At 47.1% G+C, this 26099-nt stretch overlaps 2 protein-coding genes, 1 long non-coding RNA gene and 1 pseudogene across 7 annotated transcripts in view; 1 reads left to right on the top strand and 3 right to left on the bottom strand.

Moving 5' to 3' along the window:
• Positions 1-3262: 3262 nt before the first annotated feature.
• LOC119001338 (uncharacterized) lies at positions 3263-4394 on the bottom strand. The gene is made up of 3 exons (XR_005069545.1): positions 4219-4394; positions 3491-3700; positions 3263-3352 (listed from the first exon to the last, which is right to left on the bottom strand). It is a non-coding gene; the product is annotated as an uncharacterized LOC119001338 (long non-coding RNA).
• Positions 4395-4917: 523 nt separating this feature from the next.
• SLFN5 (schlafen family member 5) lies at positions 4918-18551 on the top strand. 2 transcript variants are annotated; one of them, XM_037066765.1, is made up of 5 exons: positions 4918-5098; positions 8749-9800; positions 10983-11108; positions 14415-15135; positions 15301-18551. In XM_037066765.1, the coding sequence occupies exons 2-5, from the start codon at positions 8753-8755 to the stop codon at positions 16112-16114; spliced, it is 2709 nt and encodes a 902-aa protein (XP_036922660.1). In that variant the 5' UTR covers positions 4918-5098; positions 8749-8752; the 3' UTR covers positions 16115-18551. The 2 variants fall into 2 exon arrangements, with proteins under 2 accessions (XP_036922660.1, XP_036922666.1); XM_037066771.1 differs by lacking the exon at positions 4918-5098 and adding an exon at positions 8146-8197.
• Positions 13463-13573, bottom strand: LOC119003404 (uncharacterized; annotated as a pseudogene).
• Positions 18552-20921: 2370 nt separating the features above from the next.
• Positions 20922-26099, bottom strand: part of SLFN11 (schlafen family member 11) — a 28154-nt gene continuing 22976 nt past the window's right edge. For all 4 annotated transcript variants that reach the window (XM_037066745.1, XM_037066727.1, XM_037066735.1 and 1 more), the window contains one exon: positions 20922-20932. The gene's annotated coding sequence lies outside the window, so the exon portion shown is untranslated. The remainder of the gene's footprint in view (positions 20933-26099) is intronic.

A 26099-nucleotide genomic window follows, 5' to 3' on the forward strand; every position in this document is an offset into this window, starting at 1 on the left:
CGAAAGAACAGAAGCACCCCTATGTTCACTGCAGCAGCACCTATAATCGCCAAGACACAGAAGCTGCCCGAGTGCCCATCAGTAGATGAGTGGATAAAACAACTATGGGACATTTACATAATGGAATACTATTCAGCTATTCAAAAAAAAAGAAAGAAAGAAAATTTTACCTGGAGAACATCGTGCTAAGTGAAATAAGCCAGTCAGAGAAAGACAAATACCATGTGATTTCACTCATGTGTACAATCTAATGAACAAACTGAACTAACAAGCAAAGTAGAGACAGAATCATAGATGGACAGCAGGCTGATAGCTGGGGGGTGGGAGGGGGCTAGGGGTGGAGGGATTGAGCAAAAAGGAACAAGGACTCATGGGCACGGACAACAGTGTGGTGACTGCAGGAGGCATAGGGGGACTCAATGGTAACGGGGAAAATGCAATAAAAAAGTAAAACTGAAAAAGGGATATTCAAAAAAAAAGAAGGAAAAGAAAAAAAAGTCTTCCTTCTTTGTGCTTACATAAGTCATCTGGAATAGAGTTTGTGTACAGTGTGAGGTAGGAGTCAAGATTCATTTCTTCCCCTACAGTTATCCAGTTGGCCCCGACATAGCCTCTTAGGCATATGCTTAACGCTTGGGTTTTTGTTCGGGCAGATTTCAGGCTGCTCTCAGTGATGACCGTTCCGTAGTTTAGTTGTAGATTGCATGTGGTCTTGGGACGAGTCAAACGCCCACCCCACGGTGCTCACGGGAGGCCCACGTGAACTATTTTCAGATGTTCTAATTCTCTCACAAGATGTTGTGGCCCCTCCGTGGTTCTTTGCCGAATAGGGGATCTGGTGGACTGACGACTGCCACCCTGTGGTCTGATGACTGCCACCCTGTGGTCTGGATCACTCCCATAACAAATCATCACCAATGTAGTGGCCTGACACAAGGCAGATTTATGACTGCGCAGTTCTGGCAACCAGATGTCCCAATGGGCCTCCCGTGCTGGAACCAAAGAGCTGGCAGGACTGCGTTGCTCTCTGGGGGCTCCAGGGCACAATCCGCCTTCTGGCTTTTCTAGCTCCTAGAGGCTGCCAGCAACTCCTGGCTCTCGACTCTCTTCCACCTCCCAGCAAGTGCGACTGGCCAAGCCTTCTCACCTGGCATCTCTCGGACACTCACTCACTCTCCGGTCTCCTTCCACATTTAAAGGACACTCCCATAATTCCGGACAATCTCTTTATTTTGAGCTCAGCTAATTAGCAACTTGAATTCTGTCTGCAATCTTCATTCTCCCTGCCTTGCAACATAACCGCTTCACAGGTTCTGGGGATCAGGAACGGGGACATGTTTGGGAGGCCATTATTCTGCCTACCACATTCGTTCTCAGTGAGCTAAAGATCTGAGGGGGGGAGGGGGCAGAGGGAAAATTCTAAACCACACTTTCACTTGTCTACACACACAAAAGCAAATGGAGCATTGGGCTCCCGCAGCTGGGCTCCTTCAGGAAAAGTAGAACCGCCCCCTGGGACAGGAAAACACCAGGAGGCTTCCGGGTCTCAGGCTGGGTGCAGGGAGGGCCAGAGAAGCCAGATTCTCCCCACCATTGTCCCTGACGGGTGTGGTCTGTATACTCACTGGTAAAGGGTGCCTCATCCCTCCTCCTCGTAAAGTTACGGCAAGATTTCACCCCACTTTGTCCAATGACAAACATCATTCTTAAGAAATACCAAGCCCTGGTCAGGCGGCTCAGTTGGCTGGAGAGTCGTCTTGTGCACCAAAAGGTTGTGAGTTCAATTACTGGTCCAGGCACATACCTAGGTTGTGGGTTTGATCCCCAGTCAGGGCACATAGGGGAGGCGGCCTATGGATGTCTCTCTCTCTCTGTCTGTCTCTCTCTCTCTCTCTCTCCCCCCTTTCTCTCTTTATGAAATTGATAAAATCCTTGGGTAAGGATTTTAAAAAGCCATCAAAACATGTTTAGGTAAGAATTATTTTTAAAATGTGTTGTTACTGACAAAAGTAAAAAAGAAGAAAATGGAAATACGTTTTTACCTGAGAAGTGAGTCTTGTTAACAGGAAAGTCGGCAGAAGCACCAATAAAGCTCTGAGCTGAAACTCCCAGCTGCTGTGGCCCGCAGTCTCCTGGCAAAAGTTTCAGCATAGAAGCCCCACTGGGCACCCTGTCACGGAGCAGGGAGCCCCAGCATCAGTCACCTCGCGTCTCTCACCGACAACGCCAAGCGGGTTTTCTTTTTTTTTAAATATTTTATTTACTTATCTTTAGAGGGGAAGGGAAGGAGAGAGGGAGAGAAATATCAATGTATGGTTGCCTTTGCTGAGGAGACACAATGCATATCGTGTGTCCCCTGCCAGGAACTGGCCTGCAACCCAGGCATGTGCCCTGACTGGGAATCGAACCACGATCCTCTGGTTCGCAGGCCCGCGCTCAATCCACTGAGCTACAGCCGCCAGGCCAAGTGGGTTTTCTATGGGCCAAGACACATAGACCAAGGCATGCAGCCCCCGACCTTACTGTGGCGGCCACCCCAGGTGTCGGCAGGGGTCACTGGCACGGGGCTGGCCTGGGCAGCCATCCTCCTACCTTATGAGGCTACACGCCCCACAACTCACTTCCCTTCCATTTTGCCTCCTCCCTGCTGAGCATGCTCAGGAAAATGGGACAAAGTTGCACTGATTGAGTGTGTGCTCACGCACACCGGAGTGACCCAAGGTGGCGCTTAGCATTTCCTACTTTTGAGTGGACCAAACTTGAGAGTTTAACTTTTAATATCAAGTAAATGCTAAGAATGAATCACATTTTGCCTTCACTTCCCTCCGTGAAAAATAACTGGTGAATGCTGGGGAGTTCAAATGATCATTATTTTTATATTTTCCGTACCCCTTAGCTATCTGAGAATACTTCTAAAAATTAAGGACTCCCCCCTATAACCCCAGCCCCCAGAGATGCCCACAGGTGGTCTCTTGGACATGTTTCTGCAGTTCGATTTTCTGGTAACCGGCCAGCACCCTGGTCTACCCGGCCCTTTCAGGGCTGCAGTCCCCTGGTGGGAGGGACCAATCCTTTCCAATCCTTTTCCCCTCCGAGACCATGTGGTCTTACAGTGACCCCTCCAGCCTTTTTCCCATCGCCCAACGGGTCCGGTGGGGCCGGATCCCCGACCCTGTCTCAAGCAGTGACCTAGACCCACGAGCTCCCGCGTCCAGATTGCAGTGACCGGGTCCCCCCACCTGCCCCGGACTCCACAGGCGGCCGCTCACTGGGAACTCCAGTTCTTGGGGAGACGGTGGGAGACAGTTTGCTGGGAGGGCTGTACCGGTCCTCCAGGCTATGGGCGCGGGAGCTGGAGGTGGTGAGATGGAGAAACGTTGTCCACCAGATTGTTCCGAGGGCCAGGAAGGCAGAAGGGCGGCGCCCCGCTGGACAAGCGGTTGCAGCCGGCAGTGGACCGAACGCCCCAGGGCTCCCTAATGCTCCTTACCGCCCCTGGGGGCGCGGGCTGGGGTCTGTCGCCAGGCCGCTAGCTCCTCGCCCCTCTCGCCCCTCGGGGCTGCCCCTCGGGGCTGGTTCTTGACTCCCCACAGCGCAGCAGCAGCGTGCGTCAAGGCCGAGGTCAGGGGCGGACTGACCGGCGCGGACCCGGCGCAGGGCCAGATCCTTCTGCAGCGCCCCGACGGCGCTTGGTGATAACCTTTGGGCAAACAAACGGAAAACTGTGGTCTTGGAAAGGACCTGGGTGTGGACCAGTGAATCGGGGAGACATTTTCCTTTTTCTCTCACCAAAACACCATCGCCTGATCCTGATTCCGCCAAGTTCTAGCAAGCGGGGCCACTCCCGGCAGCTTTTGGTTTCCGTGGCGCCCTGAGCTGCAGGCACCAGCTTTCACAAATCAGAGCGCTGTCGAAAGAAAGGGGGCAGAGCCCATTTCATCCAGTTCTGGGGTGGGGTGGGCGAAAGTGGAGGACTCATCCTCCGCTTCCACCTCCGCACTCCCGAGGGAGAGCTGGGGCGGCGGATCCCGCAATTCCAGCCTCAAGCCAGGGGCCGGATGGGGCGAGAGATGCGTGCGGTGCGGGAGCCTGGGGGTCCGGCCAGGGCTAGGGCGCGGGGGTTGCACCAGGAAATCTCTTCCCGGGTGGGGGCGAGCGCTCTCAGAAAGAAAACGAATCAGAAAAAGAAACCACAAAGAAGGAAACCGCGCAACTCACCCGGACTAACGTGGGGCCAGGGTTGTAACTGTTCTCTTAAATCCCTGAGATGGGAGCTTTCTTCTTTCTGTAGGTCCCTTCTGGTACTTAACATTTCCCTCAAAAATTAATCTCAAACGTGGGTCTTACAAAAGTGGGCCATTGGCCTCACAGACTGTTTCTGCTCAGGCCAGCCCACCTGACCCGGCCTGACCCGGCCTGACCCGGCCGCCCGGGAACGGGGCTGCCACGCGGGCCGTTTGCTCCCTTCGGAGACACTCCACCTTGTTCTAATGCTGCCGTCTCGTTTCACCAACAAGCGAGCCACACGGAACCAGAGTCAGTCAAGGACATAAAGGACAAACTGACAGTGCCCAGAGCGGCGCGGGGACGGGATACCCGGGGAAGGAAGGGGGCGAAGGGTCAAGTCGGGGAACTCGTAGACAAAGGAACGCCCCCAAGGCCAAAGACAAGGCCCAAGGGTGGGGGGGTGAGGAGTCAATGTCATGGGGCGCGGAGCAGGGGAGAGCGGGGGGGGGGGGATGGGAACAACTGTAATTGGACAAACAGTGAAAACATTTTAAAAAGCAACAAAAAATTGCGAAACAAAAAGAAAAAAAGAGATAAAAGTCCCCTGGTGACCCGACTGTAACGGAGACTGCCGTCCGTGCAGGGGTGGCGTTTCCGGTTCACAGAAACGAAACTGTGTCTGTGGGTCTGTCCCACCCCCCACTCCCGCGCAGAGCCCCGCCTGGAGAGCTGTCCCCGAGTTCAGCTGGTAGAAGAACCCGACCCCGCAGGGCCAAAGCCATCGCTCGGGACTCAGGAGGCGCCGTCGCTTTCTCTGTTTTCTCCGCTTTCTCCAGGAGGCAGGCGCGCCGCTGAGCAGAAGCCTTGACCGGTAATGAGTCCCCGCGCCCCTGTACCCGGGTCCTCCAAAAGGCGGCCTTTGCCCCGTCCGCGCGCGTCCCCGACCCCGCAGGGGCGAAGGCGGGGTGCAGCCCGCGGGCCTGATCGCTGCCCCCGCAGCGCGGTTCCCGATCGGGAGCCTGGGTCTGTGGACTCCCACTCGGGAGCAGCAGCTTCCCGCGGACGGGCCGTGGAGGACGCGGAGCGGGGAAGTTTGCCGCGCCTGGGCAGCGGGGGAGGAAGGAAGGAGAGGCGCGCAGCCTGGCAGCCCAGATCTTCCCAGCCCGAGCCCGTAAGATTTCCCCACGGTCCGGGAGCTGGGAGTTGTTTAAGGGAAACGGCCACGCGGGGCACCGAGGCTCCCCAGGGGACGGGCGGGGTCGGGGTGCAGGTCACTGGGCCAGGCTGTGTTCCGTGGAGAGCCTGGGCGCCCCTGGCTGCGCGCGCCATCCTCACTCAGAACAGCTCCCACTGGGGGGCGGCCGGGCCCCCATCGAGTGGGTCGCGACGGCTCCGTGGGCCCTGGACGCAGAGGCTGGGCCGCAGAGAGTGAGTCTGGTCCACTTTTGCACGTGGCTCTCTAGGGACCAGAAAGGAATCCTCGAGGACCAGCGTGGTGGGCAGGGGACGCTGGCCTGCCGGGCTTTTGAGTGGCTCCTGCGGGTTCACCCGCACGCACCGCGGTCTCAGTGCGGAGTCTCCCGGAGGAAATGGATGGGGCGGCTACACGTCTGCTTGGTTTTGCCCCTCCGGAAACTGGAGAGGCGCTTGCGGTGGCGGGGAAAGAGAAACTACACTCGGTTTGACTCTGCCGGGAGGGGAGGGGGTGGAAGTTCCTAGAGCCAGAGGAGCGGGGACGGCGGGGCGCGGCAGCAGCCTCCCGCGCCCGAAACGTTCTCTCGGAGATCACAAGACCCCAGCTCTTTCGGTTAAATGAGAAAATGAGCGATCGCGAGTTTTAGTACTCCCTTGCAAGTGGAAGACTGCAGTGTGAGGACCTGCTCCTGGCCTGGCTGTAAAAACTGACAGGTGTCAATGCCCATCAGAAAACAAGTCAATTGCAGCACGGTTGCTGCAACAAGACGCTAAGTAAACAACCATTCTTAGCGCTGGTCCAGGCTAAGCCGCGTCCCGGGCCAGGGAGACCGTTTCTGAAGACCAGGTGACCTGGAGGATTCCTTTGCTAGGGCAACTCTATGAAATGCAAGATTTTTTTTTTCTTTTCTTTTTTCTTTTTTGCACCTGTAAGGAAGAGAGAGTGTGTTCTCTTATTTTGCCGATGTAATTTTCCCTGGCCATTAGACTGACTTGCTGTCTTTCGTAATGAGAATTGTGCATTTCGGATATGCGAGGGGAAGGGCAAGGTGGGGTGGTGGTTATTATTCAGTGAACAGGGAGGGGCACAAAAGCCTCTGTAACACGAATCCTATGATGATTTACTTTCTATGGAAAAAACTCAGTAATAGCAGGCGCATCGATTTACACTCCTAGCAGGTTATTGAGTTCACTGTATTATAGTGAAATACCTTTTACTTATTTTTTAATTAATTAATTTAGGGAGGGGAAGGGAGGGAGGAAGAGAGGGAGAGAAACATCAATGTGTGGTTGCCTCTCATGCGCCCTCTACTGGGGGGCTTGCAACCCAGACATGTGCCCTGACTGGGAATCCAACTGCCATCCTCTTTTTTGTAGGCCCGTGCTCAATCCACTGAGCTACACCAGGCAGGGCTCACTTGCTTTGTTTCTGACAAAAGAAATCTAATCTCATTTTCTGTTCCTCTCTATATTCTAACCTTTTTCCTCAGATTACTTTTAAGATTTTCTCTTTATCACTAAAGTTTTGAGCAAGTTAATTGTGATATGCTTGGTGTAATATTCCTCCTGTGTCTTGTTGAATATCTTGAATCTTGATCTTGATTTTGCATAATTTACATCAAATTTGGGAGTTTTCTGGCTATTATTTCTTCAAAAATGTTTTAGCTGTTTCAGGCAGGAGAGTAATCTGGTCCCTGGTACTCTACGGTGCCTGGAAGCAGGAGTCTCACATATGTAGTTTTTTGTTTTTAAGATTTTATTTATTTATTTTTAGAGGGGAAGGGAAGAAGAGAAGGAGAGAAACATCTGTGTATGGTTGCCTCTCATGAGTCCCCCGCTGGGAACTGGCCAGCAACCCAGGCATGTGGCCTGACTGGGAATCGAACCCTGATCGTGTGGTTCGCAGGCCCGCGCTCAATCCACTGAGCCACACCAGCCAGGGCTCACTTGCGTAGTTTTGACAGTCATAATTCTATAAAAGACAAGAAGAAATCCTGTGGCCCACACCCTCATCCACTTTTCCTGCTCTTGCCTCTTGGCTTTTACTTTTGGCATCTGACCTCGTATTTCTAGCCGTGTTTGTGTTCTCTCTCACACCCTCCCCGGCAGTGCTAGGCATCGCCCGTCTCTGGAGAAAGAGGAATCGGTGTCGCACACTTCTTTCCCTACACTCTCCCCGCCCCATCCTGAACTCACAATGATATCATCGTTCCTGACCAGGACAATACTCAGAGGTTATATTATTACGGCTGTCATCTTATGTATAGTTGTGCCATATAATGCCTTATGGTTATATTTTATTTTCTATACTACTTTTCATTTTCATTTTAGCTACTGTTCTTATATTGTGTCTGTATTTGCCTATTTTCCTACATCCTTATTACGGATTTGTCCTCCAAGTCTCTACCTCCTAAGAAGTTAGCCAGCTTATTAAATTCCATCAGTTGTACAGTCTCAGGTGCCGCTCACTGCAGCCCGCTGCCATCTCACTCTAACGTTGGCTGGTGATCTGCTGGGCCTGCCCCACAGCTACCACGCTGGGCTCTGTCTTCACCCTCACCCAGGGTATGTTGGCTTCTCGCTCCAGCTTCATCCCTTGATCCCTGCATCCAGGTATTTGCGGAAGGACATGTGTGTGTGCCAGGGCGGGGGGGGGGGAGGGCATGACAGAGCGANTGGGCCCGCCCCACAGCTACCACACTGGGCTCTGTCTTCACCCTCACCCAGGGCATGTTGGCTTCTCGCTCCAGCTTCATCCCTTGATCCCTGCATCCAGGTATTTGCGGAAGGACATGTGTGTGTGCCAGGGCGGGGGGGGGGGGAGGGCATGACAGAGCGAGGACACCGTCCTGATAGTGTGACATCTTCTTGGTTTGCAGTGAACTCTCTCATGATTCAGGGTTTTTGGTTCCGTGTGAAGTAGTTTAATGGCTCCCCCTTCCTCAGCGGCCACAGATGGGCCAAGGATGGGCAGCTGTGGTGTTGTGTCATTCACATCTGCTTTCAATCTTGCAGGGCGGTTGGGAAGCTGTAATACTTCCTGTTCACTGCAGGGGCCTCGAGAGAGCTTGTCGTTTAGAGAACCTGGCAGAAACAATGACTAAAATCAGCACGCAGATAGCCTCTGGCTCACCTCTGTGGTGGCGGCAGGCTCCTGGCTGGTGCAGCTCCTCAACCTGCTGTACACCCTTCCTTCGCGACTGAATCTGGTCTCAAGGTCCGTGGAAATCAGTGAAGTGACCCACTTCAGCAGAGCGGCCTGGAACTCCGATTCCTACCTCCCCTCTTCCCGTCCTGTTCTAATGGTTCTGTCTTCCTGTTTTTCAGGAGAATGTTTCAGGGCAAGACTAGGAAGAGTGCTGAGAAGATGAGTCTCAAGATTGATCTGGAAACAAACTTTGCTGAGTATGTTGTCAGTGTGGGAGAAGTCACCCTTGGGAATAGAAAAAGGCAGGAGATGGACCCTCACCTGCGGAAGACACAGGACGAGGTCGTCTCGCACGCAATCTGTGCCCTGCTGAATTCTGGTGGGGGGGTGGTCAAGATTGAGGCGAGCAAAAGCTACAATTACACAATTCACGGCGTAGGACTGAACGAGCATCCGATTTTCAAAGGTTACTTACATGAGATGCAAGAGAAAGACCTCTTTTTTATTTTCGTGAGATCCTGGAATGCCAAGGCCTCTGGCGTACGGCTTGCTACTCTGTGCTCCAACCTGTACCACAGACATAAAACATCGACCAATGTCATGACCTCCCAGGAGGCACTGGAGTTCCTCAAGGGGAGGACCCAGGCTCCTCGGAGTGTTCCTGGCTCCAGTCTGTCGGGTCTACCGGATGTTCGGGATGGCGTACAAAACGAAAGTAACATTAAGGCCTCTGCGGCTGCTGTATTTAACAGACCTCACCTTCAGTACCTGGAAGAGGTCAAGTTTACGAAGTCCACCCACGTCGAATTTAAAATGTTCTCGGGGGAAGTGTCAGAAAGCTTCACTGACAGTCTCCCCAGTTGCGTGTCTGCGTTTGCAAATGCTGAAGGAGGGTACATATTTTGGGGGGTGCACGAGGAGACCCTTCGAGTCATCGGATGTGTAAAAGAAAGGATAGATGTTTCCACCCTGAAGGACTCCATTGACAGCTGTATCGGGAAGTTACCTGTCCATCATTTCTGTAGACAGAAGCACGAGATAAAATATAAAGTCAAATTCCTTGAAGTACACTACCAGGGGTCCCTGCATGGATATGTCTGTGCGGTCAAGGTGGAACCATTCTGCTGTGTGGTGTTTGCCAAACAGCCTAGTTCCTGGCAGGTGAAGGAGAACTGTGTGGCACAGCTGACCACAGAGGAATGGGTTGCTTGGATGACAGAAGCCGACCCAGGTCAGGGAGCAGAATCCGCCATCCCTGGAATGTTGCTGGGGCTGGGGGGTAGGAGGGAGGAAAGGGAGGCATCGTTCCAGCATCCTGGGCAAGAGAGGTGCTCGCTGAGTTGCAGCTAGCTGACTCATTAATTCCCGGAGATGCCGTGGCTGGGCACGGCCCTTCTTTCTCTCTTCCCACCTTAAATACCTTGTGTTCAGCAGATGCCCTAGGCCAGTCGGCCCACTAGAGGGTGGTACAATGGGGCTGTTAGACTTAATAATTCCTATCCTCCCATCCTCTCTTCTGTTCATATTCAAGTTTCTTCTTTTCTTTTTTGATTATAAATACAACAGTTAATTATTCAGAAAATTCCTTTTCACTTCCCCCTGACGTCCCATTTTGTAATGGTTCCTTGGATTAAATATTCTCCCTTTCTTTTAAAAAAAAAAAGATTTTATTTATTTATTTTTAGTGAGAGGAGAAGAGGAGAAAGAGAGGGAGTGAAACAACAATGTATGGTTGCCTCTCTCATGCCCCCTGCTGGGGACCTGGCCTGCAACCCAGGCATGTGCTCTGACTGGGAATTGAACTGGTGACCCTTTGGTTCATAGGCCGGTGCTCAATCCACTGAGCCCCACCAGCTGGGGCAATATTCCCCCTTTCTTATTAGCGCACTTCCATTTTGAGCTAAAAGATGACCAAGCCATGGTTGTCCCTCTCCTTCCCACTCTTCCTCTCCAGAGCCAACCTGTCATGTTCACCGTGACCGATAGGCCAAAGAATCAAGTTGTTGACTTGCATCCACTTTGGGAAAGGAAAGCCTGAGAGAAATTAGATAAAAGAAAACCTATGGCTCCTTCTTCAAAAGTCTAGATAAATAAAGTGCATTTCAGAATCAGCTCAGGAGCACACCTTCTAATCCTATTTTTTGAATATGAGCATTCTACCGATGTAAAAATGGTTTGTTTCAACAGAATAAAATGGAAACTTAGGCTAAAAACTTGCTCCACACCAGTTTCTGCCCCCCACCCCCCCGCCAGACATCAGCAGGCTTTTGTGCGCTGACTTGGGATGTCAATCAAATCTCTGTGGGCCAACACTTGGGTTCTAAGACTAAGTGAGAGACTTCGCAACACAGCTCAGCTCTCAGGGGCGGGGTCTGCTTTTTGCACATTGAACGCTTCATTCTTGTTTCCTAAGATCTTTCCAGATTTTCTGAGATGTTCCTGGAGCTGAGTCTGTCATCCACAACACCCCGCAGCAGAGCTGTGTGCAATCACAAAAGTTTGGAATGTTTGGAAAAACAGCAAAGGAATTATTTCCCAGGTAATTCATTATCGATGGTTGCTTTGGAAACAGGTTGATTGCTCATCCCTACGGGGGAAGAAAGTAGAACGGACTCCTATTTCATGCTATAGAAAAAAAATCAATTCTAGAAGGTTTTAGGATATAAATATCAGAAAAGAACCTTTTAAATTTTTATTAGAAAATGTACACAAATAATTGTGTATCATTCAAGTAGGAAAGGATTTCCTAAACACATGAATTAAACTTAAAGGCTAATAAATTTTACTATATTAAAATTAATTGCTACTCCTCAAAAGAGTGAAAAGATTTAACTACAGCCTTGAAGGATATTTACAATCCATGTAGCTAACGAAGGTTTGGTATCAAGAATATATAAAGAGCTTATATAAATTTTTAAAAGAACAAACAACCCAGTAGAAAAAATGGACAATAGTTATAAAGATGACTTTCTCAGAAAAGGAAACACATATATGCCCAATAAAGACATGGAGAGACACTAACCCATGGCAGGTGTTGCGTGGGTTAGGCTGTGGGCAATCAGGGTCTTTTTTACATTGTGGCTGGGGATTTAAGTTGGCCTAATCCCTATGGAAAACAAATATGACGTTACCTGGTATAATTGGTTATTTGCATACTTGAGCATTCGGCAAGTCCTTCTGGTTTCTAGAGTAAAATGTGCACACAGGCATCAGGAAATGGTTATAATGGGAGGTAGGCCAATATCCCATAGTGCTCACAAGTGTAACAGCCCCAAATAGGAAACAACCCAATCACCTATTGTCACAATAATGCAGAAATACATTGTAGCTTATTCACATAATGGAACGTTATTCGGCCGTGAGAATGACCCCCCCACAGCTCCATGCAAGCACGGGGCTACATCTGAGTAATGTGTATGGACAGCTCGTCCTAAGTTAACTCACAGATTTACCCAATTCTTTTATTGGTCATATAGTTATTTCATAGTGTTCTTCAACATGGATGTTACTCCGTTTTTGCGGTTCTTATTGTGAAATATATACTATGTATACAGAAAGTACCTAGAACCGCGATGTAACTTACTGAGCAATTATGCAGTGAAACCTGTGTGACCACCACCCAGGTCAAAAACCTGCTTGACAGACACCCCTGCTATTGCTTCTTTAAACTTGTAACCTTAGGTGAATATTTGACAAATTGAAATTCCAAACAGACCAGAATACACTTTCTCAAATGATGTTAGTTATCATGGCATTTCTCTTTGGGAAACTTAGAGTTATTTCATTCCTCAAAAAAAAGGAAGGGATAATGATTTTGGTGGCCATTTCATAAAATTGATCAATTAATTTCGAAAGAATTGTCATTTTTTACAACAGTGACTTTTCTCATAGTTGAACATGGAATGTTTGGCCATTTAGTCAAGTCTTACCATATTTCATGAAATTTAAGAAAACAACATGGTATTATGATTTTATGTGCCACTAAAATATTGTCTGTTAAGCTATAGGGTATATCTTAAATTAAGAGATATTAAAGTACACGTATAATCAGTGAAATATGGTATATAACTTCACAGTTTCAGAGTTTTATCGGTACTGTTACCGTATATGTTAAATTTTATTCCTATAATAACATCTTTATATGTTCATTTTTTTACTGTGAATTGCTGGCCGGTAGGAAAGCTCATAGTTTGAAGCTATGCCATTTCCAAACATTTTCCTCAACGCTTTTATTAATGCAAACGTGAAGGTAGTTTTGAACTAACTTTTCCTATGTTTATACACATTATTTCCTTTATGATGCATTTCAGCTTATGGGCCCACAATATCCCAGAATGATGTTAAATCAAAACAGTAATAGGAGGCCCCCTTACCTAAGTCCGCTTTTCTAGAAAATAACTTTCGTATTTCTCTGAGCCCAGGCAGACTTTACTGGTGTGTCCGTGGCTGGCTGGACAGCTTGGCGTGCCTCAGAAGTCCCGGGCCAGCACTTCCAAAGTCCGTCTCTCATGCCCACGCTTCTATTTCTTCTTTGTGGTCTGCCCCGTATTCTGTATTGGGTATTCTTTTCGGTTGGTAAAGTTATCTTTCCCGGTTGAAGAGTCCATCCTCCATTCTGTGCAGCACAGAAATCTGGACTCATTCCTGTCCCTTCCCTCTGTGTGGCATTAAAAATTCAAATTTAGTGTGTATTGTATTTTTTTTCTAAGGAGAGGGCTCGTAGCTTTGGTTAGATTCCAAATTTGGGTCTGTGACCCCCAAAGGTGAACCTTTTGCATGTGTGTGTGTGTGTGTGTGTGTGTACGTGTGTGTGTATGAAAAGCTAGACTGGTTTTTAAAAAGCACTTTTAAGAATTCATTTTGGAAAATGACACGTGTAAAATGGGCTTTTATTCATAAACAGATGAAAGGTTTTTAAAGCGCGTGTAGATTTGGGTGCTCTACACGTTCAGAGAAACTTCTCTAGTAACGAACTATAGAAATGATCCCTGAAAGCATAGTCTTTAAAGCGCGTGTAGATTTGCTTGCCGTTGCGACAGTCAGGAGACGGAACAATTCCATTCCCCAAACGGCTCTGTCCTGCTGCTCCTTTGGAGTCATTGACCTCTTCCCCGGCCCTACAGTGGGTGAGGTCACAGGCGCGTAACCTCTGCCGTGGCATCCGCACCACCATGGGGACGGTGTGTCGCGGGATGATTCCATACACGAGTGCATGGGGCAATGGTGACCACAGTAAGGCTAGTTAGCATACCCATCACGCTGTGCGAGTGTGTGCGGAGAGCCGATGAGGTCTCTCTCAGCAACTCGCAGGCACATTCCAACGCAGTACTGCTAAGCAGAGTCAGCACCGCGGGGCGTGACCTCGGCGCGGTAATGCCTGCCTCCCCACCTCCGCTTTTCTGCCTCCACGTTAGACATCAGCCACACAAGCTGCCTGCAGGTGCCTGAATGCGCCTTGCTGTTTCTCTGCTCCGCGCCTTCTTCATGTGCCGGTCTCTCTACTCTCCCATCCTTCTGGCTAACTCCCTCTAACGCTGGAAGAAGCAGCTCAGTTTTTCCTTTTCCATTAAGACCTTCGTGCTGTCTTCTAAGTGGCGCCTCTCCTTGGTGTTCACATAATGATCTGTGCACTTCTTTCTCATTGATTCGCCACGTGACGTCGTCGTTATTGTCTGTCTCTGTTCCTGCCTGCGGTGTATTGGCTCCACTAGCCCGGAATCGTTGTTATCTTGTTGTTGCTAATGCACAACCTGCTACTAACACACAGGAGATGCGAAGGTGGATAATGATGACTCCGCGCGTGTTGGCGAGTCCTCTAATCGAGTCCAATTCTTCCCCTGTCTAGTGTCCTCAGACAGCATTTTGTACAGACCACAGGGCCTCTACAAGGAACTGTTCATGGAACATAAAGGACTCAGAAACCTAATAAACAAGCAAATGCGTAATATCTCCCAAGGAATATTGATTTTCTCCCGAAGCTGGGCTGTGGATGTGGGTCTGCTGGAGGAGCAAGGTGTCATCTGCGATGCTCTTCTCCTTTCCCAGCACGAGAATCCGGTCCTCATCACCGTCTTCAGAGAGTGCGGCAAGTGCTGGAGGGATTATTGTCTAAGAGTCGCTCGTGCCTTGAAGCTGAAGCTGGTGAACGTAGGTGGCTACACTGAAAACTTGTGCATCATCCCCTCCGCCTTCCTGCTGAATCCTGACGCAACGTCGAAGGACCTTGGTACTTCTAAGTTGCAAAAATACCCTGAGTCCTATAAACTGATGACCACGCAGCACATGGAAGCTCTGTTACAGTCCCTGGTGATCGTTTTGTGTGGGTTCAGATCTCTCTTAAGTGAAGAGCTGGGCTCTGAGGTTTTGAACCTGCTCACAGATAAACAGTATGAGTTGCTTTCAAAGAACCTTCGCAAGACCAGAGAGCTGTTCGTGCATGGCTTGCCTGGAACAGGGAAGACCATCCTGGCTATTAAGATCATGGAAAAGATCAGTCATGTGTTTCACTGTCAACCAGGTGACATTCTTTACATCTGTGAGAACAAGCCCCTGCAGGAGTTCGTGAGGTATGACTAGAGTCACTTTCTTTTCTTAACCTAAGTTTGACCGCTGTGGCTTTAAATGTACATTAAGGTTCATATTATATTTATTATGTCCAAAGGAAATTAAGACTAGAATGGACTTTCTTTGTTTGATTGGGGAAACTTAACTGTGTTTCTTACATTTTTCAGCCACAAAAACATCTGTCGGGCAATGACCCGAAAAACCTTCATGAAAAACAGCTCAGATGTTGAAAGTATTAAACACATCATCATCGATGAAGCTCAGAATTTCCGCCGTGAAAATGGGGACTGGTATACAAAGGCAAAAACCATCCTTCAGAAAGAAAAGGAGTGCCATGGAATTCTCTGGATCTTTCTGGACTACTTTCAGACGAGCCACCTGGAGCACAGTGGCCTCCCTCGTCTCCGAAACCAGTATCCCAGAGAAGAGCTCACTAGAGTGGTCCGCAATGCAGATCCCATAGCCAACTACCTACAGAAAGTAATGCAGGCGGTCAGAGAAAATCCACCGCCTAACATCCCCACTGGGTCCTTGAAGATGCTCCAAGAAGTGGAATGGGCTTGGGGTGTCCCAGGCAACTTGGAGGTGATGGAGCGCCCAACCTTGGAGCAGATGGTGGTTTGCATCACAGAGAAATGCCAGTATCTCCTGAAGCAAGGTTATTCCTACAAGGACATGGCTGTGCTTTGCAGCACAACAAGCGAAGCAGAAGTATATAAATCTGAACTTCAAAGAGCAATGAGGAAGAGAAAGAGTTCTGAGTCCAGCGAGGAAGCTGATTTAATACGGTTCAGAAATGCGTCCGATGTCACGGGCAATCACATCGTGTTGGACAGTGTCCGCCGATTTTCAGGCCTGGAGAGAAACATCGTGTTCGGGGTCGATCTGCAGGCAGCAGAACCAGCTGTTTTCCACAATCTTCTGCTCTGTCTGGCTTCCAGGGCCAGGAAACACCTGTATATTCTGAAGATGTCCAACTGACAGGAAGGTCCTCGTCTGAGAAACCGTTCAGTAACCCTCACCTCTGGTCCTGTGAAACTTTGATCTGAACATTTAATCATCCTCTATGTAATGACCCACTCACTGCGAGCGAGCCATATACTCTTCCAGGTGCCGGCGGGTGGGGGATAGGTTAGCAAACCAGACAGGTTAAGATTCCTTCTTTTCGGCAAAGGCAAATCACAGAGCACAAGCCAATATAAGTACAAGACATTTCTGGGAATAATAGGAATAATAGGGACACCACAGTGGGCGCTGGAGGGACCTGAGACGCAGAGACTGTGTGTGTGTGGGGGGGGGCAGGAGGGGAGAGAGAAGGAAGCACTGGTTGTTGCGATGGTCAGAGAAGGGAAGGGAGGAGCCGTGAGAAGACCTTGGAGCAGTAAGTGCCAGGCAGACTCATATCTTTTCATTACTTTCAACACAGCCACAGGGTAGGGATGCTTGCGTGTGACGCGCCGGGAGAGCACGAAGGGTGGACAGGGCGGTAAGTCTGGGCTTGCGCTGGCAAGGAATGGTTGTGGCATGTTTCAAACTGTAGAACCAGAAGGCACAGATGATCATTTTGGTACTACCACACCACAGTGCTTCATCAGCTTCCTTCTAACGTTGTTAGTCTTTTTGATCACAGTTTTAAAAAATGTATGTTTGCTTTTCAGTTATTTGAAATCTCAGCTCTTTAGCTCTGCTTCATTATTGTTCCCGGGGAGAACCTTAGGTTGCTACTCACAGGTAAGGTTGCCACAGTGGCCTGGGCAGATGTATTGTGTTTTTAAATTCATTTCAAAATGAAAGGGTACCGAAGAGGATGAATGTACTGACCTCAAAGGTTACACTTTGTTTTTCCTTTTTAATTTAATAACCAATGAAATGATAAGTAAATCTAGGGTCTCTGCTCTGCTGAGTCTTCGGGATTTCAGCTCGTCTCTCCAAGGGCAGACTCCTCATGTGCCTCAGGTCTCTCAGAAGTTCTCACAACATTTGAAGCCAAATACATCTTTCTTTCCTAAGAAACTTAAACTAAAAAATTCAGAGTTCATTCTCAATTAAATACAGACCTCACTATTTCCCCCACACTGAGATACTGAAATCCCACTCTAAGAAGTAGGAACTTGAAGCAAGAATTGGATATTTATGGCAACTGGTTAAAATATTAAGAGCTTTGAAAATTTTGAGACATGTCTATGGCAAAGCATGGAATTAATTTTTTGTGAAATGTATTGTAGTTAACTTGGAAAAAATTGTAAATCACTTAGGATAGTATACAGAAATATTTTTAAATAAAATGATCAGTATAAAAATTGGCAATTCTCAACCAAGAGCTGGATAAGTTTAGTTTATAGACTCTCTCTTTACCAACCCCTAAAAGAATAAACAAAATTAGTAAAACTGCAGCCAAAACTTTACCAGCAAGAGAGAAGCAAAAACACAGAATTAAAAAATCCCTATAAAGGCATGGCTGCTCTCTCACCTGCCCCAAGTAGTACTGAGTACACAGGGCACATGAGAAGAAAGAAAACCAGAATTCTCGCTAATACGATCCATTTCAAGAGTGCCATCTGGGACACCAAAAGGCAGCTCGGGAAATCGCCAAGACACCTTCAAACATAGATGCTCCCAGTTGTTCCTGAGGACTCTGTAGAGACAGGAAGTAATCTTTAGGGTTTCCTGTGAATTCAACGGAGAAGTCAAAGCACATGGGGATGAAACCCCGCTCCTAGTGCAGTGGAGGTGTAGAAACTCATAGGCAACGATCAGCAGGACGCACCAGGCTATCAGTGAGGCCTCGGGTAGCACCAGACCAGAGCCGGCTGCAGAGGAGAGGCGCCACCCAGACCTCCTCCTAGTATACGCTGGAGAGGAAGACAACGGGGTTCTGCTTCAGGAAGAATGTTGTCCAAGAGTCTTTTCATACCTTCTTAAAATACATGGGAAAACCATACCGAGCTGCTCTTATTAAACATTAGAAAGATTGATGGCAGGAGAAGTAGGCAGAAAGACTACATGAAGAAAATGGACTAGGAAAACAGGGTGAGCCAGAGGAAGAGCCCAGGCTGAAAGGAAATGTACCTCAAGGGACAGAAGCAGACTTCCTGCCAAGTGTCTCCGGCTACAGAAGAACTTGAGAAATCTCTAATTCCATAAAACAGGAGCTGAAAGACAAAATAACAAAGCAGCCAAAAGAGGTGAAGAGGGGCGTTGTTGAGGAAACAGGCTGTGAAGCATTACAGAAGAAAAATAAGTTAGACCCAACAAGACATTGAGGACGATTCTCCACTTACAGGAAGCCTCGAGATAATCACCCAAATGAAGAGAAATAAGGCAAGTATTAAGGTAGTATAAAGAAAATATATCTAGCGTACAGGGATCTACCAAGAGTGGATATGAAGTAGAGAACTCAGTAAGTAGAACAGTAAAATACCCTAAAATGTGACGTGGGAAGTGTTTCTAAAATAAATCCTCAGAGTGAGACAATTCTTAACAATCCTGGCAGAAAAATTTTATTATTTGTTAGTGCAGCTTACAAATAATCACTGTGAATGATCATTGAATCAACGAATGGTCATTGTGGCTGCTGACTTCTCTGGAACAATACGCAATACAACAAGACCATGGTTACACTGTATTTCTGTTTTCCTTCACTTGCTTCTCAATCCAATTTGACCATCTTTACCTTGTAGTTGAGGTGATTAAACTATTTGATTTTTAACACTTTATTTTGAAATATGTAGAGACTCGTGGGAAGTGGCCAAGGCGGTCCTGAGTAGCGTGGAAGGGTCCCTGCATCTCTCACCCACTTTCTAGACCATTTATTTTTCCTGTGATATTTGCTGTGTTTGGGGTTTCATTTGCCCTGTTATTTTTTTCTATTTTTCCATTTCTTCTTCATTCCTTTTGTTCTCCTTTTTTTTGCATCCTTTGACTGAATTGTGCATTTTTTAACAATTACATTTTGCTTCTTTATTGGCATCTTAGTTATTGCTTTTTGATTGTTATTTTAGTTGTAGCCATAGGGTTCAAGGTATATGTTTTTCTTTTTTTTTTTAAATATATTTTATTGATTATACCATTACAGTTGTTCTATTCCCCCCTTCAATCCCTTCCACCTGCACCCTCCCTCCCCCACCATTCTGCCTCCCTTAGTTTATAACCACGTGTCTCAAGTTCTTTGGATTCTATATTTCCCCCACTATTCTTACCCTCCCCACTACCTATTTTCTACCTACCATCTATGCTATTTTCTGTGCCTTCTCCCCCCTTCTCCCCCTCCCACTCCCCTGTTTCTAACCCTCCATGTGTTCTTCATTTCTATGGTTCCACTCCTGATCTAGCTGTCCACTTGGTTTGCTTTTGTTTTAGGTGTGGTTGTTAATAGCTGTGTGTTTGCTGTCCTTTCACTGTTCATATTTTTCATCTTCTTTTTCTTAAATAAGTCCCTTTAGCATTTCATATAATAAGGGCTTGGTAATAATGAACTCCTTGAACTTGACCTTATCTGAGAAGCACTTTATCTGTCCTTCCATTCTAAATGAAAGTTTTGCTGGATAAAGCAATCTTGGCTGTAGGTCTTTGGATTTCATGACTTGGAATACTTCTTTCCAGCCCCTTCTTGCCTGGAAGGTCTCTTTTGAGAAATCCGCTGACAGTCTGATGGGTACTCCTTTGTAGGTGACTGTCCCCTTATCCCTTGATGCTTCTAGGATTCTCTCCTTCATTTTGGTCTTGGCTAATGTAATTATGATGTGCCTTGGTGTGTTCCTTCTTGGGTCCAACTTCTTTGGCACTCTCTGAGCTTCCTGGATTTCCTGGAAGTCTATTTCCTTTGCCAGACTGGGGAAGTTCTCCTTTATTATTTGTTCAAATATGTTTTCCACTCGTGGTTGTTTCTTTCCCCCTTCTGGTACCCCTATAATTCGGATGTTGGAACGTTTCAAGATGTCCTGGAGGTTCCTAAGCCTCTCCTCATTTTTTTGAATTCTCATTTCTTCATTCCTTTCTGGTGGGATGTTTTGTTCTTCCTTCTGGCCCACCCCCTTGATTTGCGTCCCAGTTTCCTTTCCATCACTATTGGTTTCCTGTGCATCTCCCTTCTTTTCATTTAGTTTAGCCATATATTCCACTAATTTGTGACTTTGTTTCACTAATTTGTGACTTTGTTCCTCTAATTTGTGACTATAATCTACCAGTTCTGTGAGCATCCTGATAAATAGTGTCCTGAATTGTGCTTCTGAGAGGCTGGCAATTTCTTGGTCGCTGAGAGTTATTGGCTCTTGGACTTTGAGTTCTTGTGCCATCTTTCGGGTTGTTCTTGCCTGTTCCATAGCAGGATCAGAGCCCTAAAATGTTCACTAGAACGGGGCAACTAAATCGCTGGTTTGTGTCGTTGTATGTGGGGGCGGAGTCAAAGAGCAACAATGGCTCTCACCGGTATTGCAGGGAAACTAAGTCGCTGGGTTGTGATGCTGTATGTGGGGGCGGGGTCAAAGAGGGACTATGGCGTCCTGTCCGCCGCCTGCTGCCACGGCCCTCACCGGTGCCGCAGTTGCTGCCGTCACCTGGCCCACGCGTTTCGTCCCACTGCTCGCGAGTGTGCCACCGCCGTCAGCCCTCGCCCCCTGGGGCCTGCATGGTCTGTCTCACTGTGCGCGAATATGCGCCCGCGGTCTGCCCAGCACCCCAGCTGGTTCTCGTCCGCCCCGACCCTGCTCGCTGTTGGCTCCGCCCCTCTTACCGTCCCCGTTGAACGGTTAGATGTAGTCGGACTTCCGTATAATTCAATTTTCTGTCCTTTGGTTGTGTCTTTGTTTCTCCAAACCTTTGTTTTATTCAAACTTGGTTGTGGGAGAAGGCACAGTGTTTCCACCTATGCCTCCATCTTGGCGGAAGTCGGTATATGTTTTTCAACGTAGCGCAGTCCACCTTCAATGGATGTTACGCCACGTTATGTATATGAACTTTACGGTGCCATGCTTCCATTTTTTCTTTGCAAGCCTTTGTGCTCTTGTTGAGATAGATTTTACCTCTATATGTGTTATAAAACCCATAACATGTTGATATCAGTTTTACTATAAGCAGCCACTCATGTTTTAAAGACATTTAAATACTACAAAAAAAAGTTTTTTATTCTTACCAATGCAGTACCGTTTCTGGTGGTTTTATTCCTTTGTATGAATCTAGATTTCCATCTTGCATGATTTCCCTTCTGCTTCGAGAAGTGTCTTTAACCCTTCTAATACTGCAGGTCCGCTGCTGATACATTCATTCAGATTTTGTATCTATAAAAATCTTTATCTCACCTTTGTTTTTGCAACAGCTTTGCTGGGTGTAGGTCTAGGTTGATAGTTTTATTTTTCAGTGAGTTAAGTATGTTGCCCCGATGTCTTCTGTCTTGTGTCCTTTCCAACGACACATCTGCCGTCTTCATCTTTTGTCCCTCTGCACGTAATGTCATCTTTCTCTGATAGCTGACCAGATTTTCTCTTTATTATTGACTTCAGAAAAATAACGATGATGGTCTTTGGCAATTAAGGAAAATTCTTGTGGTTGGGGTTGTTGAGAGCTTCGTGCATATCTGTGGGTTGGAAGTTTCTCCTCTTCAGGTTTGGGGGTTTGGATCCTAGTCTTCTCTCCCCCGTCCAACTATCACTCAAAGCTGAGGGCAAAAGAAATATATTTTCAGACTTGCAACAACTTGGGGATTTTCTTTTAATCATTCATAGCCCATCCCTGAAAGTATTACTGAATAATGTACTTTGGTAAGAAAAACATAAACAGAGGAAAATGTAGTGGTTTCAAGAAAGAAGGTCAAATAAATAAGTCAGTAGAATATAAGGTGAACCTATATGTATTATTTGTTAATTGCCAAAGAGTCCAATGGCCTTCCCATATGCAAACTACATTTAGTTAGAGGAGATAATGAAAGAAAAAGTCCAATAGTAATTCCAACAAAAGAGATAAAATAATTAAGAATAACTGTAACAAGAAAGATACAAGCTCTTTATGAATAAAACTATAAAGTGAAACTGAAGAACACAAAAGGGAATTTGAACAGATAAAAGCACAGTGTGTTTTTGGATGAGAAGACTCAGAATCATAAATCTATCCATTTTCACTAAGTTAATCTTTCAATTAAATGTCATCCAATAAAAATGCAACAGATCTTTCCCCAAGGCATCAAAATGATTTTAAAGTTCATTGAAAAACATAAAGCAAGAATATCCAGGAAAAAAATCTAAAAATGGGAAAAAACCAAGACTAATCAGCATTACCACATGTTGAAACATGAAGCTACAATAATTAATGTAGTTATGTTGTGTGGTAGGAATTGAGCAGACTAGAAAGTTCAAAAATAAATTCAAATATGTGTGGGAAGGTAGCATATGTTAAAGGTGCATTCAAAGTCATGGGGGAAATACAGATTATTTGCTAAATGATGCTAAATGACGTGGGTACCTAGCTGCAAAAAAAAAATTAGGTTTGAGCCATAAATCACAACTGACACCAAAATAAATTCCAGGTGGATTCCACACTTGAATGTAAAAATATGGAACTATGGAAGTACATGGAACAAAAATAGGCCATTTTTATAATCTTGGTATATGGAAGGCCTAAGTGTGGCCTGCAATCAGAAACCATGAAAGAAAATATTGACTTTTTGAAACAGTTATCTCTGTAGCAAAAACAGTATGAAAACAGGTCAAGAAACAAACAGAACACTGGAAAAATATTTGCAACAAAAATCATAGACAAATAGTTTACTCCTTATTTTTAAAGGACTTTCTAAAAATCAAAGAGAAAAATGTTAAGATCCCCAAAGAAAAATGGACAAAGGATGTAACTAGGCAGAAGAATCCAGAAAAGGAATTTAAAATCGTTCTTTAACCATGAGATAGCAGTACCAATTAAAAATCACAACAGCCCTGGCTGGCGTGGCTCAGTGGACTGAGTGCCGGCCTGCGAACGGAAGGGTCGCTGGTTCAATTCCCAGTCAGGGCCCACGCCCGTGTTGTGGGCCAGGTCCCCAGTTGGAGAGGTAACCAATCGATGTATCTCACACATCGATGTGTTTCTCTCCCTCTCGTTCTCTCTCCCTTCCCTTCTGTTTAAAAATAAGTCAAATCTTTTTTAAAAAGTTACAGCAACAAAACACTCTTTTCCATGCATTAGGTTGACAAAAACCACTAAGTTCCAACTGGAGGATTTTACCGTCTGGCAGGGGAAAAGCACTGGTATACATTGCTACAAAGCAGTACAACTTCTAGCAAGAACAATCCGGCAGTAGCTACCCAAATTTTAAATGCACGTATTCCTTTAGCTACCAGTTCTTCTTTTAGGAATTCATTCTCCAGGTGCTCAAACATGCGCAATGACTTCTGTGCAGTTCCGGGAACTTCACCATATTTTTAATAGCATAGACTGCAAGACAGTAGTCAGTAGCTGCCTCAATGGGTTGAACTGACTCCTGTCAACACACTGCAATACTCTGAAGTGTTCACCTGCCAGCATCCTTGAGACGTATCGCATGGTAAACAAAGGGATGTTCTAAAAGTGGTTCTTTGACTTACAGAATTGATACCGAGATGTGTGTGTTAAATATCTTGGCAAGTGTACGAAAAAAAGGGTGAGAGCTTTCGGCTCTCCAGAAAGGCACATGAGTGTGAGGGGACGCAGGTGAGAAAAAGACAGCTTTTGCTTTTTATGGGTTTGGGGTTTGGTGCTATATAATAATTTGGGGTATTTACTGATGTGAGTTTGCCGTGCATGTGTTTTTACTTGTTGATGCAATGGTTTTATGAATTACTTTCTGAGTTTTCTACAAACCTGTACCCCAAGCGCCTTGTTACTGTAATGAATAGTGATGCATGGTGAGTAAGGAGGGGTGCAATTTAAACAATACAAAAAGTGAAAAACTTATGTATACTAAATCTTTGCTATCTAGGATTTATAAGTGCTATCATGTTTTCATATTTGCTTCAAACGTTTTTTTAAATAAAAGAAACTTTTACATAGATAGGGAAATTCTATCTCATTTTTCTTCTCTTCCCTAATTCCTCTCCCCCTTACCGCAGCAGCAAAAACCAACGTGGCGTTGGTGGGTATAGTTCCAGACTACCTGATAGTGGTTACACACCCATGCACACGCTGGGTGGTGGCTGTTTATCAGAAAGTAGCACAGAATGAAGTGAAGGCGGGGGGAAGGCACTGGGAAATCACTTGTGGCATTTAGTTTCTATGGCCACAATAGTGATTATAAAGATTTGTGGAGTAAACTCCCTTTCTGGTAGCTCTGGGAAATATAAACAGTGGGGAAAAAAGAGAGATCGTGGACAAGACTGTGCGGCTGAGAGGACCCATGGAAAGCCCCGCTGGCCGTTCGGGAGGGGCCCCTCTAGCCCTGCAGTGGCAGAGCAGCCGTGGCCTGAGCCCCGTGGTTGTCGGGGTTGCTGAGTCCAGAAGTCGACAACCACAGCAGATTTTCTGCACTAAGAGAAGGGAGCTGGTGTGGAAGGAAGGACTTCCTGAGACACAAAATAAGGATGTTTGGGTAGGTGCTGAGAACTCTGGACCCCCAAACACCTCTAGGGAGGTAGCACACCACGCCTAAGGGAAGTGACGTTCCCAGGCCAAAAAGCGCTCGGACTGGGCCTGCCGCCTCCCCACCTGATGCTGATGTTCCTCACGGCTCAACCCCCAACCCACCCCGTAATAGGAGTTAGATCCCAGCTCCGCCCAGAGGGGCGTCCTGTCCTGGAGGAGGCAGCCTGTAGGTGAAAGTTTCAGCACCTCATCAGTGTTTACGAGCGGAGCCTGGGGAGCAAGCGTGGCCGTGCATGAAGATGTTCCACGGAGGAGGGTGGACTCAAAGGCCTGATCCGCCTCGAATCCTGGGCACTCAGCTGGGATTGAATGTGTTGATGCTGGGGCTTGTTCACGCCATGTTAGGTTTGGCTGACTGATGCCTGGACTCAGCAGGGGTCACCAGTTAATGAGTTTGAGATGCCTTTACTTTCTTGGCATCTGCTAGGGCGTCGGCACTGAGAATGTGGCCTGTGGACCACAGTGTTAGCACCGCTGGGAGCTCCTTAAAAATGCAGAATATCAGGCTCCATCCCAGGCCTCCTGAATCAAAATGTCGGCACGATCTCCATGGGATTCGTATGCACATAACGTCGCACAGTTTGAGAAGCACCGTCTTTCAGAGAGGGGCTCAAAGGTTCTCAGAAGTGGAGCTGCTGTGGGCAACCTGCGTCCACACCACCGCCTGCCCATCATCCAGTCAGAAAGTGGCCCATGACAACCCAAAGAATATTCCTGGGCAACCCTTTCTCCTTTGAATGATTTTCCCCCTTTCGTAGCGGTCCATGTCGCCAGTGTGGACATTCTTAGGTTTGTCAGTGATGACATGTTGCCTCGACTCAAAGTTGCTTTTTCGTGAAGGTTTCTTGGGCTACTACCTGGAAGATGTCTTACCTGCTGTTAAAAACGTAAAGCACAACCCTGGCTGCTGTGGCCCAGTGGATTGAGTGCCGGCCTGTGAACCAAAGGGTCACCGGTTTGATTCCCCGTCAAGGCACATGCCTGGGTTGCAGGTCAGGTCCCCTGTAGGGGGTGCACTAGAGGCAACCACACGTTGATGTTTCTCTCCCTCTCTTTCTCCCTCCCTTCCTCACTCTCTAAAAATAAATTGAAAAAATCTTTTTTAAAAACTGTAAGGCACAAGTGCAGGTTTTTCTAATATAATAAAGAAAGCAGATTCAACGATCAAACTGCCACACATATAGAGGCTGTAGCATCTCTCACGTCCCGCTACCATCGGGACCGGGCCACACACCACACCGACCCCTTCAGAGGGGTCACAAAGGTAAACAACCTCACCCGACTGTCTCCCAGGGAAACACACTGCTGAGCGTCTCCCTGATTTCAGGTAGGTGGCAAACACTGTCTGCTTTCAACAAGGTTCTTTAAA

This window comes from Sturnira hondurensis, unplaced genomic scaffold (genome assembly GCF_014824575.4).
Source record: "Sturnira hondurensis isolate 20B ecotype Veracruz unplaced genomic scaffold, ASM1482457v3 Scaffold0001221, whole genome shotgun sequence".
Lineage (NCBI taxonomy): Eukaryota > Metazoa > Chordata > Mammalia > Chiroptera > Phyllostomidae > Sturnira > Sturnira hondurensis.